Source organism: Pholis gunnellus (assembly GCF_910591455.1).
Source record: "Pholis gunnellus genome assembly, chromosome: 12".
NCBI classification, from domain to species: domain Eukaryota; kingdom Metazoa; phylum Chordata; class Actinopteri; order Perciformes; family Pholidae; genus Pholis; species Pholis gunnellus.
Window position 1 is genome coordinate 22,489,574 of NC_136539.1, and position 13,804 is coordinate 22,503,377.

At 43.1% G+C, this 13,804-nt stretch overlaps 1 protein-coding gene across 1 annotated transcript in view; it reads left to right on the top strand.

The window, feature by feature from the left end:
- The window catches only part of man1a2 (mannosidase, alpha, class 1A, member 2), a 94,149-nt gene extending 81,526 nt beyond the window's left edge, over nt 1-12,623 (top strand). The window contains exons 10-14 of the mRNA XM_079170620.1: nt 2,989-3,104; nt 4,428-4,647; nt 5,919-6,091; nt 8,545-8,660; nt 9,476-12,623. Coding sequence (XP_079026746.1) covers nt 2,989-3,104; nt 4,428-4,647; nt 5,919-6,091; nt 8,545-8,660; nt 9,476-9,611 — 761 coding nt within the window. The 3' untranslated portion in view covers nt 9,612-12,623. The remainder of the gene's footprint in view (nt 1-2,988; nt 3,105-4,427; nt 4,648-5,918; nt 6,092-8,544; nt 8,661-9,475) is intronic.
- Nucleotides 12,624-13,804: the final 1,181 nt, after the last annotated feature.

Below are 13,804 nucleotides of genomic sequence, written 5' to 3' on the forward strand. Positions count from 1 at the left end.
TTACTCTGCGTTCCCTTCTTCTTCTCCTCCTCACCGTTTCTCGTGTTAAAGGCCAGTTGGAGCTGTGGGTGGTTTATTATCTCCTTTCTGATCTGATGCTGTGATTCAGCTCTTCACTAGTTGTGTGTGTTGTGCTCCCTGTGAAACATCAGTTGGGGATTCTGTCTTTCATGTGCCAATCGCCTCAGATGTGTTTTCACATATTTTATTGTAAAAACACATCAAACAAGGTCTCCATAAATGACTGAGAGCCTCTGGACTGGATGACTTTCTGGTTATTTAAATGAGAAAGCACTTTTTACAAAAGCTAGTTTGTAGGAAGACGTCACAAGTGTCCATAGTGTGAGTGAATACAAGACTCTGGGTTCTTGTGTCGGTATTGTTAGAGGTCTGGAAGACTATTCTACAGGACAGTACGTGTATAGCAGAGGGCAGACCTCGGCCTGTTTCCGTTAGTGAAAGATATGCGTGTCTCCGCACCGTAATTGAGATCAGCTCCTCATTGGGTGATGGTTCACTCTGCCACCAAGTTTCAAGAAAATGGGGCGAGTAGATTTTCCCGAAGTTCTACCGAAAACAGAACCTCCTCGTGGACGTCAAAGTAAAGAATATAATGATTCAAACTAAATCAGCCATTTCACAAAAAGTTTCACATCTTCAGAAATAAAGAAGAAAACAATCATCAGGTTGTATGTACGTCTCGTACTTCAAAGACTTCATGGTTAAAGTCTTGTTGTATCGTGACTGTAGTAAAGTAATACTGTATTATAGTGAGTTAGATTCTCTCCACTGCTCATGAGTTATTCTGAGCAGACGAGGACGTCTGTCCTCCAGTTAAATGTTCATTCACTTTTTTTAACTTTAGTACATCTTTTATCTACAGTATCTAGTCACTTCAAAGGTTTGCCCAACCGAGTTCACTGTGTTATCAGCCAAGTCAACATTGTGAATTTTAAATAAGCTGATTGACTTTCTGTGTTTTTTTTTATTTGTATTATTTGGTTAGCGGTGCCGGCCAGGTCTCTGTCCTGGTGTCACATTTAGGTCGCTTTAGTTCAGCTCTCTGGTTTTTAATGTTTAAAATCAAAATGTTCAACCCACACGTTGAATGTGCTGCTATGTTCAGCACAACAAGAACACAAACACAAAATACACCAAAAGTCCACAAAATAAAACGCATCATTTCATTCACTCTTTTTTTTTAAAAGTCTGCATTCATTCTTTTGCCCAAAGAGAAAATACATTTAAGTTCAGTTTTTAAATGCAAACAAAGTTCAATTGAGTTCTTCATCTAACGGACTAAAACATTTCATATACTCAAATATTACAGGGTTAAAGTTGTAAGATAAAAACTCCCAGACTGGACAACGCCGTGGTGGAGACTTGTCAATCACTGTGTAGCCCCGCCCCTAAAGCATCCCCCGCTTTATGGTCTGTGTGACTCTAAATGGACCATCATTTACTAAATGAACATCATGCTGTACTGAAGAAGACTTGAAACTAGAGATTGAGACCATAAACTCATGTTTACAATGTTTACTGAGGTAATAAATCAAGAGAGAAGTAGAGTCATTTTCTCATAGACTTCTATACAACCAGAGGAGTCGCCCCCTGCTGGACACTAGAGAGAATGCAGCTTTAACACATGAAGCTTTGGCTTCACTTTACAGAACCGGAGGTTGTCGCCTGTCGCTCACATACATAGAGACATACGTTCACTCTGCCCTCAGTCATGACTGTTTGGGAGTCTCTCTCTCTCTCTCTCTCTCTCTCGCTCTCTGTCTCTCTCTCTCTCAAGTCAAAAGATGAAGAATTCATTGTTTCTTTTGTCTTCGTGTATCCCTCCGTTTACCCACGGGTATGTTAATCACATACACAAGAGAATCTCTTTAGGAGCGACACAAAGCATCAGATTATGATGACATTGAGCTGAGGAGATAGAAACACGGAGAGGAGGAGGAACGTCCTCCACTTCTTCCCCAACCACACTGTTGAGATCTGAGATTTAGGATTTACTCATGTACTGTACTTAAGTTAAATTTTGAGGTACATTACTTGTACTCTTCTACATATCAGAGGGAAACATTGTTCTCTTTCCTTCACTACATCTAATAAATTGTGTTTTACAGATTCAGACTACTAATACAACATTGTTGTGAATTTAGCTACACAGCTGCATATTAGTAAGTAATTCTGCATATTGAGTACTTTAAATACCTACACTGTGGTATTAGTAGTATTACTACTTAGGTGACTCATTTATTTTATTTCTTCTTCACTTTAAAGTAACTTTGAAAAACTGAACAAACAAAAAACTCTTTTTACTATTATATTATGATTTAGCTGAAGTTCACATAAACAAATTAACATAAAATCAAACTAATAAAGCAGATTTTCAGTTCCAGAAAAGATTAGACTCCAGCAACTCTTAAATGCACACATTTCTCTTTGTGTGTTATTAAAACTATATTTTATAGGTCAGTGAAATAGACCAAAGTGCCGTTAGAAAATACATGAACTGGGCTCTAAACTCCCTCTGGAGGAAATAGGTTATTCTCATGGTCTGAGCAGAGCGAGAGCTGGCTGCGTCCCATCTCCTCTCTCTGGTGTCTAATCAGGACGGCCGTCAGAGCTGTGGGAACGTCCAAGAGGACGACTGAGGACACTGAAATGTGAGCACATCAGGGAAACGGTGACGAGAAAACCAGGAGAGAGAGACGCTGCCAATAGAGAGAGAGAGAGAGAGAGAGAGAGTGTGTGTGTGTGTGTGTGTGTGTGTGTGTGTGTGTGTGTGTGTGTGGGAGGGGGGAGAAGAAAAACCACCCACGGTTGTGAGAGATGCTTTTGATGCCATATGTTGCTCTCTGCCAATGAAGAATAAATTATTCACTTTGGCTTTTCTTATCCGTCCGTCTCTCACTGTTTATCCTCTCCTCCACTTTTTAACACTTTATTTATTCTCTCTCTCTCTCTCTCTCTCTCGCTCAGACCACACCTCTGTTGGAGGACTCGGGGACAGTTTCTACGAGTACCTGCTGAAGGCCTGGCTCATGTCGGACAAGACGGATACGGAAGCTCGCAAGACCTACGATGACGCCATCGAGGTAAAGTCCAGTCAGAAATGTGCCTGTTATTCCCACAGCTCCTGACCAGTTACCTATGAGACACCCCCTTTAAACACAGTTTGTGTAATATAAATATATATATATATTTATGTATTTCTTTATACCAATTATGATTTTTATTGTTTCCTTCAGAGACGTAAAACAAGATAGTCTTGATATGTATGTATATATATACATACATAAATATAAAGTAAATACAAAATTCTAATGTGTGTATATATATATATATATATATATTTATATATATATATATATATATATACATTGATAAAAGTATTGAATACAAAATAAATAGATGAATAATTCAAGACCAAAACACAATAAAAGCAGGTATAAATACACAGCTGGAACAGATGAAATGCTATTTGTAAAAGCTGTACATTGACTTCCTGTAACCAGTGTGTAGCATTAAAGCGCGGTGCAATTAGCACGCTGGCTAACTAGCGGACAGCCGGCTAGTTAGCCAGCTAATGCCGCGACGCTTAAATGCTACACTGGTTACAGAGAATGAGCCGGTGACAGGAGAGTGTGGACGAAGCATGAACTCAAAACCTCACATATTCCTAAATCTGTTTAGCGTTAGCCCGCTACAACAATGGCTAAAAATGGCCGCCGCTCTGACCATCCAGCTGCGTTGATCAGAAAGGGAACGTCTGTTCTACTCCTATTCTATTTCTATGATTAAAAACACTCCTTTACTTTAAACCGTCGCACTAAATACAAACTCACGACGTGATTGTGTTTCACTCCGCTTCCTCCAAATACGTCGTCCTTCAGGAGAGGATGCCGCTAGCATGTTTGTAATGCGCAGCATGTCCGTGAGGTTGGTAGGTTACAGTACAGAGGTGTGCTTTTTGCTTTTTGTTTTGTAATAGAGTGAGAGTGTGTTTAGCAGGAAGCAGCTGTTAGCGCTCCGTAGCCGATGGAGACGTCTGTCAGTCATTACGGGGGAGCAGATGCTGCAGAACCGAGGGATGTGGAGGGATTTACATATTCTGCTCTTTGTTCTGTTTTTCTTCTGTTTGACCCTCATGCACATGCACTCAATGTCAATGTCTCACACACTCACACACACACACACACTCTCACACACACTTAATATTCCATTCGTAACCTTCACCCACGTTCCTGCTGTAATAAAAACCCTGTCGACCTTATCACATACATTTCACACATCCTCCCTGCATACAAATACACTCATACATATATGTGCACTTAATATTCTATTTGTAACCTGCACCTCTCATACATTCTCATCCACACACACACTCACACACACTCTCTCTCCTTCCCCTCCTCCAGGCCATCGAGCGCCACCTGATACGCAAATCCAACGGCGGCCTGACGTTCATCGGCGAGTGGAAGAACGGCCACCTGGAGAGGAAGATGGGCCACCTGGCCTGCTTCGCCGGCGGCATGTTTGCGTTGGGCGCCGACGGCTCGCCCGACGACAAGGCCGGACACTACCTGCAGCTGGGAGCCGAGATCGCGCACACCTGCCACGAGTCCTACGACAGGACAGGTGAGGAGGGACGCAAGGAAACACACACACGCGCACTTTATGTTTGAATAGAGCGGCCACGATAGCGCAGAAAAGGTTACACAGTGCTATTAAAGCTTTAATGTCAAAGCTACGGAAGCCCTGAGAGTCAAATGAGAAACATTTCTCGTGATCTATATTCTAAATCTGATCTGAATTGTTGTAGTTGTTTGAATTCTTCAGTGTTTGTTGTTGTAATACTTATTTTGTCCACAAGAGGCTGAAGTGCTCCACTACCACATGTTATAAATAAGACTAAATGTATTTATGTTTTCCCCAAAACCAGATTAAAATACATTTCTTGCCAAAATAAAGACATGACAGTCATGTTACATAACCTCCTAACACACTATATACTACCTTGTGTTCAGAGTGCATGGAGATAATGCTGCACTTCAGCCTCTTGTGGCCGACATGAGTATTACAACAACAAACAGATGAGATCTCTTCAGATAAGACGTCAGGAAAATGTATCACCTTTCTTATTTATCATAGTTTTTCTTAGACTGGCAGGTTGATTGGTCATCTTTTTTTTTTATTAGGAAGTATTACATTCTTATTATATATCATCCATTTAAAGGAGACCTTGCTTGGGATGTTTTTCCCTGACGAGGATCAATAACAAAGTGTGTGTGTGTGGGGGGGGGGGGGGGGGGGGGGGGGGGGGGGCAACAAATGAAGATGGAGGGAGAGATAAAGAGAGAACTTTCTGGTTAGGTGACGGGGAGTTTGATCACAACAGTCAGTCTGTCTAAAGTTGGCCTGTTAGTTCTTAATGAGGTGTGTGTGTGTGTGTGTGTGTGTGTGTGTGTGTGTGTGTGTGTGTGTGTGTGTGTGTGTGTGTTAATCCCTTCAAAGACGGTCCTGTCACCCCCTCTTTCAGCTCAGCAGTCATTTTTCCACACAGTCGTAATGTTCATCGCACTTAATTGGCAGAAAACCCCGTAGATGTAAGGAGATGATGAAAATGCATTAAAATTAATGAGAAGCAGGATTTGTATTGCTTCATCACACACACACACACACACACACACACACACACACACTAATTCATATCAGAAAAAGATAATGTTTATATCATCTCCTGTTTTCCTCTCGTAATCACTTTTTTTACTGTTTTACCTTCCTGACTTTCTTCCTTTGTCTCTTCTCTCCTTGTTTCAACATCTTTCCCTTTTGTTGTTTCTGCTTTTCTTTCCTCCCTCCCTCCCTCCTCCCCTCCATCTCTTCTCCTCCCCCCCTCCTCCCTCCAGTGTTGAAGCTGGGCCCGGAGGCCTTTAAGTTCGACAGCGGCCTGGAGGCGGTGGCCGTGCGGCAGAATGAGAAGTACTACATCCTGCGGCCGGAGGTCATCGAGACCTACTGGTACATGTGGAGGTTCACCCACGACCCCAAATACCGGCAGTGGGGCTGGGAGGCAGCGCAGGTAAACAGCAGACGTGTTTAAAGCTTCTTCCTCAGTAAATACATCCCATATTCATTTTTGCTGCTTTTATACAAGCGGGCAGGATCCGGTGAGACAGAACTAGTTCAGTTATTAGAGCTCGTTAAACGGGGAGAAGCTGAAGCTTTCGGGGTTTCTGGAGGACAGGACGTGAAACCCCATGAATCATCAGCAACAGCTGCACACAGAGCAGAGAGAGCAACAATACAGGGGGGATTATGGGAAATGTAGTCTAATAATACGTCGGGGAGCACATGCACCTGCAGGTGGACCTGTTATTTCTTCTTCTTCTGTGATTTCAACGTGAATAAAAGCCTCGTGAAGGTAGAAGAGAAATGAAAGCCCTCTTCACTCCTGACAAGAGGATTAAAGCGCTCGTCTTCTCCTCCGTCTGAATCCCAATCTCCCGCTCGTTTCGTTCGCTCACGTTCTCTCACTTCTTTCTCCTGCCAGTCTTCTTGTCACCTCTCTCTTTTTGAAGCGGTGAAGCTGCTCCTCCTTGTTTCCCCGAGTGGGACTAAGTGTGCCGCTGCTCCCGCAGAAAGTGTGTGTGTGTGTGTGTGTGTGTGTGTGTGTGTGTGTGTGTGTGTGTGTGTGTGTGTGTGTGTGTGTGTGTGTGTGTGTGTGTGTGTGTGTGTGTGACGGTACGGAGGAGCAGGAGTGACACTAAAGAGAGCTGCTGCTGACGGGCTCGTCGTCGCCTCGCTTGCATTAATTAATATTGCGCATATGCTCGCGTACGTATACGTCTGATCTTATTTAATTCAGGTCATCTGTAGTTTTATGTCTTTTTAGTCCAAGCAAGTTTTTATGGTAAGATTAATCTTGTTATTGTTTGTAGATGCTACAAATATTAATTTTATTTTTATTTTTATTTTTATTTAGGTTGAGGCTTCAAATAAGCCCAGTTGCCTCTTCCCGTGTGTGTGTGTGTGTGTGTGTGTGTGTGTGTGTGTGTGTGTGTGTGTGTGTGTGTGTGTGTGTGTGTGTGTGTGTGTGTGTGTGTGTGTGTGTGTGTGTGTGTGTGTGTGTGTGTGTGTGTCGCACTGAAAGACAAGGGCAGAGATAATTCTTTCAATTACATGCGTTAACAGTGAAAGTCGATAAGCTGTGAGCTGGAGTGAAACGCAGCCAGAATTTTTATGGAGGCAACAATTTCACTTTAACAAGTTCTCATTACAGATCAACAGAGCACACAGGTAGGAAGGTGTGTGTGTGTGTGTGTGTGTGTGTAGACGGGGGGAGCTCCTGCTTACAAATTAAACTTGTTTTCAAGTCGAAGGTGAATTTTTCTTCCTCGGAACCAAAACGACGCTCGACATTTAGTCAGTGGGACAAACAGGGAAATATTATACGTTGAGATGTTTTCTCAGGTTTTGCCCCTTTATGGGGACATCACGGTTACTTTAGTGAGATCTGTTTAAACTGGTTTAGATATTAGAGATAATAAGGATCAACTATGGCTGCAGCGAATACTTCATACGAGTATTTATACATCAGGCTACACTGATATTATTAGTATTCTACTATCTGTAGAATTATGTTCCAGTTCTGATTCATGTGATCCAAACACTTCCAATAACTCCAGAGCCCAAAAGTCCAAATTATTGAAAAATAGATCAATTAAATCATTTCCAAAATCGACGTTTAGCCGTTTTAAACACGGTTTGCTCTCCCGTTCCTTATACAGCGATGTAAACGTCTGGAGTCCAGCAGCAATCTAACAGCGCCATGAAGCTATTGTTTGGTGATGACGTCATCAAATATGACGACAAAACCCTCAATAGAAGCTTCAAATACATAAAACACACGCAGCTTCATCAGCACCTCCAGTTCAATGATGAACACAGCGGTACCTTAGTGTTAACGGATGCTTTGGTCCAGGCTGTGCTGCTGTTGACATGTCCTCCATGGTGGTGGTGGTGGTGGTGGTGGTGGAGGAGGTTGTTGTTGTTGTTGTTGTTGTTGGAGATAAACCCTGTAAAGCTGAACTGAATGGACAAAGAGAGGATTTACATCACAGTTTAAATCCACCTACGAGCTTAAGTTTGTCCTGAAAACACTGGACACCACGTGTGTGTTTTTATTTAGTTAAAAGAAAATCTGACGTCCAAAGAAATCTTAAAGGAATACTGAGACGCAGCGTTACGTCAAATCAAACGAGTCCAGAGGAACGTTTATAGAGAATGAGATGTGAACGGAGGCGTTGGTGGTAATCTTCTCGTGCTCTACAGCTGTTCGGGTCTCTCCCAGGACTCTAATCTGTCTGAAGCAAAGACATTAATTAAAGCACGCTTCGGAAGCTTATTCAAATTAAAACCTTTTCTCTTTGCTCTTTTATTTCCCACCACTTCCCTTCCTTCTTCACTCCCTTCCTCCTCATGTTCTCCCTTCCTCTCCCTCGCCTCCTTCCCTCTCTCCTCGTCTCTTCCCAGGCCATCGATAAGTACTGCCGGGTGAGCGGAGGTTTCTCCGGAGTGAAGGACGTCTACTCCTCCAACCCGACCTACGACGACGTGCAGCAGAGCTTCTTCCTGTCCGAGACGCTGAAGTGAGCCCAAAAAACACACGAAGGCTTCATTAACGTGACGTTTGATGCTTCATTTAATTAATGAACGCCATTAGGGTGCTAATGAAAGTGAACACACTGGCTTCTGTTATTTCCAAGTGTTTTAAAGGCATCATCATCATCATCATCATCAGTGATGGATGAAGGAGGCTCTCTCTAACGTGGCTCTCTGGCTCCTCCTGCTGGCAGCTCCGCGGATGTTTTCTCCTGCTGGCAGTGCAGAAAGTGTGTGTGTGTGTGTGTGTGTGTGTGTGTGTGTGTGTGTGTGTGTGTGTGTGTGTGTGTGTGTGTGTGTGTGTGTGTGTGTGTGTGTGTGTGTGTGTGTGTGTGTGTGTGTGTGTGTGTGTGTGTCAGATATTGCCAAACAATAGACGATAAACGACAGATAAAATGTCTGTTTATATTTTTCTCTATCGTTTCTATCATGATGATGAAAAAACGAGCAGCCAAACAGCGTTACAGCAATATTTTTACACTATAAATATAATTTGTTTACGTTAACACAACGTCGTGTTGTCGGCCGCACGTCGTCTCCGAACGATGTTAAACTCACGTCAGGAGGAAACGCCCACGTTTGATCTTTGTCTCCTGTTTATACACGTTCATCACCAAACTGGTTTCTGAATAAAGATCAAAAGAATTTAGGTAAACAAACAACGTAGAAGAAATGACTTAAAGAGCTGATGGCGTTCATGTTTGTTCCTGTCTTTTTTGGGGGTTTTTGCACCGCATTCACTTCTTTCTTCTTCTTCTTCTTCTTCTTCACTTCTTCCCCCCCCCCCCCGTCCCCCTCTCAGGTATCTGTACCTGCTGTTCTCCAGCGACGACCTGATGCCGTTTGAGAGTTGGGTCTTCAACACGGAGGCTCACCCACTTCCTGTCCTGCACCTGGGCAACATCACGCTGCCCGGCAGCGAGCCGGCTCAGCAGTAAACGGACCGTTTGGAGGAGGGGGGGGGGGGGGCATCTTTTCTCCTCCATGGCACCAGGTGGGCTACCCTCCAACAAAAAAAAAAAGAAGAACCACCAACACCAACACTGGATAAACTTACAGCTCTACAGACTCAGCTGCTCTCTGGACTGCAGACGTCACCCCGAGGAGACGGAGGACGTTTGAGTCTCCGCCGTCTTCTTCTTCTGTGTTTTACTCTCGTGACTCTCTGTCCAATCTCTCCGTCTTCTCTGCTTCAAGCAGGAAGCCGGCGGGTTGTGCTGCTCAGCCTCTCCACTCTGAAGGACCGAGCTCCCAAACCGGAGGCTTGATTTACTTTTTTTTTTTTGGTTATTCTTTTTCGTGTTGATTTTGAGATTTGACCAAACTCGGACAGACTTCGAGCTGCTGCGCTCAGAGTGCATTGTGGGGTTTCTGTGAAGGATGACGCCGTACCGATAGAAGTGACTTTTGTTTTTTTGTTTCCGGGCAGACGGACTCGAGGACTTTACAGGGTCTGTTGTTGTTGAGGTGTGTGGGGACACAGGAAGCCCCTCCCCATTCCACTTCCTGTTTGATCTTCAGATGAACTTTTACCTTCAGTTGTGAGGGCGGGGTGACAGTCCCCTCCTCCTCCTCCTCCTCCTCCTCCTCCTCTTCTTCTTCTAATCCTCCTTTTTCAGAAGAGTGGACCATTGTAAGTGGAACAGTGACTACACGGTGACAGCAGCAGCCCTCCTCGTCCTCCTCATCTTCATCTTTCCACGCTTAGAGACGACGCCAAACATTCTGCTGCTGCTGGAAGCTGAAATCTCTCCTCTTCATCTCTCATCCCACCTTCATCATTTTCAGGTCGCGCATTGTGAGACGAGGCTTTTGTGTACGCGTTAAGATGACCTTCTGTTGTAAATCATTGGTTTGTGCACTTTGTTTGGGGAGTCTGTGAAGAAGAAGCAGCAGAAGTGTAGCACTGAGCTCGCTGAATAAACGGCTCACATCCCTCTCTTGCTCTGTACCACCATCGTCATCATCATCATCGTCACAGGAAGCAGACCTGCTTGAGTTAAACAATGATGGAACTGGGACTCCGTTTTCTTTTAGAAATGAAAAGTAGTGATGCAGATAAGATGAAATAAAGATTTATAGAAACAGAGGAGGGGTTAAACCGGCGGCAGAGGGGAGGAGCCGGTTGAGTTCAAATAATCCAAAAACAAGGTTTCAGTCAAACTGCTTTGTGTTGTAACTGTAGGTTAGAAACTACATCCCCCATCAGCCTAAAGCTTCTAATTCAGGTCTGCCTGTTTGCAGAGATTCAGACATGTTTTGTTCTCTAGAGAGAAGGAAAGAAAAGTCCCTTTGTTTTCAGAAAACAGAAACAATCGGCTTAATGACGGGCTCAATGAATGTGTGTGTGTAGGTGTGTGTGTGTGTGTGTGTAGAGGTGTGTGTGTGTGTGTGTGTGTGTGTGTGTGTGTGTGTGTGTGTGTGTGTGTGTGTGTGTGTGTGTGTGTGTGTGTGTGTGTGTGTGTGTGCGTGTGTGTGAGCTCGTCAATAAGCCTGTTTGTGTGACGAGAATCTGCGATGTTCAATATCAACTCGCTGGTTGAGATAACGAGAGGAAACTGAATTCGGCTTCTAAAGAAGACTTTTAGTAGAAACCAGACCAGCGAGCTTCCGTAGTTTTGTGTCTGATTCTTTTCTCAGCCTTATTGTCGCACGCGTGACGCGTTGGCCCACTCTGTGCTCGTCCCTTTGCTTTGTGTCGTTGTCTGCTGTCCTCTTGACAGATGCAGAGAAGAAACTAGAAGACAAACCGCTCAGAGAGTTAAAGATTCTCTAAACACGTATCAATGAACTGACTGATCGATGCGTTTAAAGTCGTAGTTTTTCTCCTTTTTCCTTAAAATGCGAAACAGCCCAACACGAAGACGGGACAGAAGGAGAAGTCCAGATGTTTCGGGATGAAGCTGGAGACGTTATTCATAATATGATAATAAACTTTATTTATACAGCGCCTTCAAAACAGAGTTACAAAGAGCTTCACGAGGTCGGACTGCAGTGAAGTGTGTTCATATGTTCAGTAAGTTAAGTGGGAATAAAATACTCAAGATGAGTTTTGAGAGGTCCTGACTGTAAAACATCACTTTTATTTATTGTCAATTAATCCCAAAAGCAACACAGAGTCCAGAAACGATTAAAGACGCGACGCGTTCCATCGTCACTTCAATTTATTTTGACTCGATCCCACAAACATCGTCCTGCTGCCACAGACACGAGACATCAGAAGTGTGTTAATCCACCGCAGAAAGTAGTCCCCAACAAATGTACTCACGTTTGCTAAAAACTACAACACCTAAAAACTACAACACCCAGCTGCTTTTGTGGATTACTTTTCTTCTTGTATATTTTCGTGTTTTTTTTAGAAATGAATGGGTTTGGGGCGGAACATATAGTTTATTTTACTGTCATGAGATTATCCGACAGTGATATAAAGATAAACACTAAACATATGAAATAATATCTGCCTTTTACTTAAAACATCTTTGGAATCCTGCTTTCATATGTCGGTCGTGATTTGACAAACTGGTGGAAGTGAACGTTATATTTTGATATGTAATGTCAATAATGTTAGTTTGGTTTAAAGGTCAAACTTCTGAACCGAGTTTATATTTAATTAATCCCTTTTTATAAATGAATGAAACAGATAAAACTCCTCTTCAGCGTGTAGATCAGCGTGCAAACCTTCATCACATTGTTCTCTCCATCGTACATCTGGCATCATCTTCTCTTTCCTCTCAACAATCCATCGATGCAGTTCAGTCCTGGCTCTCAGTATCTATCCCCCAGTCTCTGACATCACGCTGACATCATCAACACCTATATCTTATGGGGGGGGGGGCATCGAGTCGCTGGGAGCGACGTTGATTTTGAAAATTGAGTGTTCTGTATTTGTATTTTTACTGAACTAAAAAAAAAAAAAAGATCAAATTAAAGTATCTGTAAATATGTTTAAAACTGAGACACAAATTCAATAAAGATGTTATGAAAAGTGATCAGAAACGAGCCGTATGTTCCGTGTTGTTTTTAACTTTGACACGTTGCTTTCGAACATGGAAAACTCTAATGTCAAGAAATGTGTTTCTGAACACATTCGAGGGGAGAAATAAGCCATGCAGTTGGTGAATCTGTCTTTCATTTAAGATTAAAAATGTTGAGTGTCAAAGAGTTTTACAAGGAGGCGAGTGGCCTCGATCTCAACTTTATGCAAATGAGGCTGATGCCCCATCTCTGGAAACGCACCGCGGAGCGACCAGAACGCGTTGCACTGCTGCTTACACACACAATGAATGGAAAGCCTAGAAGTTATGGATCCTGTGGACACGCAGCATAATATTGAGCCATGCATTACCGGGAAAAATCCCAAGCAGCGCTCTTTGGGAAGGGAGAAGCCAAAGCTTCATGTGTTAAAGCTGCATTCTCTCTAATGTCCACCAGGGGGCGACTCCTCTGGTTGTATAGAAGTCTATGAGAAAATGACTCTACTTCTCTCTTGATTTATTACCTCAGTAAACATTGTAAACATGAGTTTATGGTCTCAATCTCTAGTTTCAAGTCTTCTTCAATACAGCATGATGTTCATTTAGTAAATGATGGTCCATTTAGAGTCAAACAGACCATAAAGCAGGGGATGCTTTAGGGCGGGGCTACACAGTGATTGACAGGTCTCTAACAGAGACGTATACGGCGTCTCTACGTCACTTCCTGTTCACTGGTTGCAAAGAAACAAGATGGCGCCGGCCAAAATCCAAGGGTGACGTCATGAAGACTACGTCCACTTATATACATCTATGGTGAAATACGGCGTCCTGATTGGACAGATTTCATTGACTCCAAAAAGCAACTGCTTGATTCAAAGGATGGCTCCTAAAAATGTACCAAAGCTGTACATTTAACCACTAAAACGTCTCAATCAAACACCGGTTCATAACAAATAACTCATTTTAAATTAAAGATTCGTTCTCCGTCGGCGCTCTTCAGACGTGTTTTAAAAGAACAAAGTTTGGACAAAACCCACAGCGGCTTCCTCCGAGACGGCAGCTCTCGTTTTAATAAGAACCTTTTTTATCTGCGGCAGGTTCTGTTTATTCTCAGACTGCATCTGTTCACCATCACCACAGTCACACCGTGTTCCCTC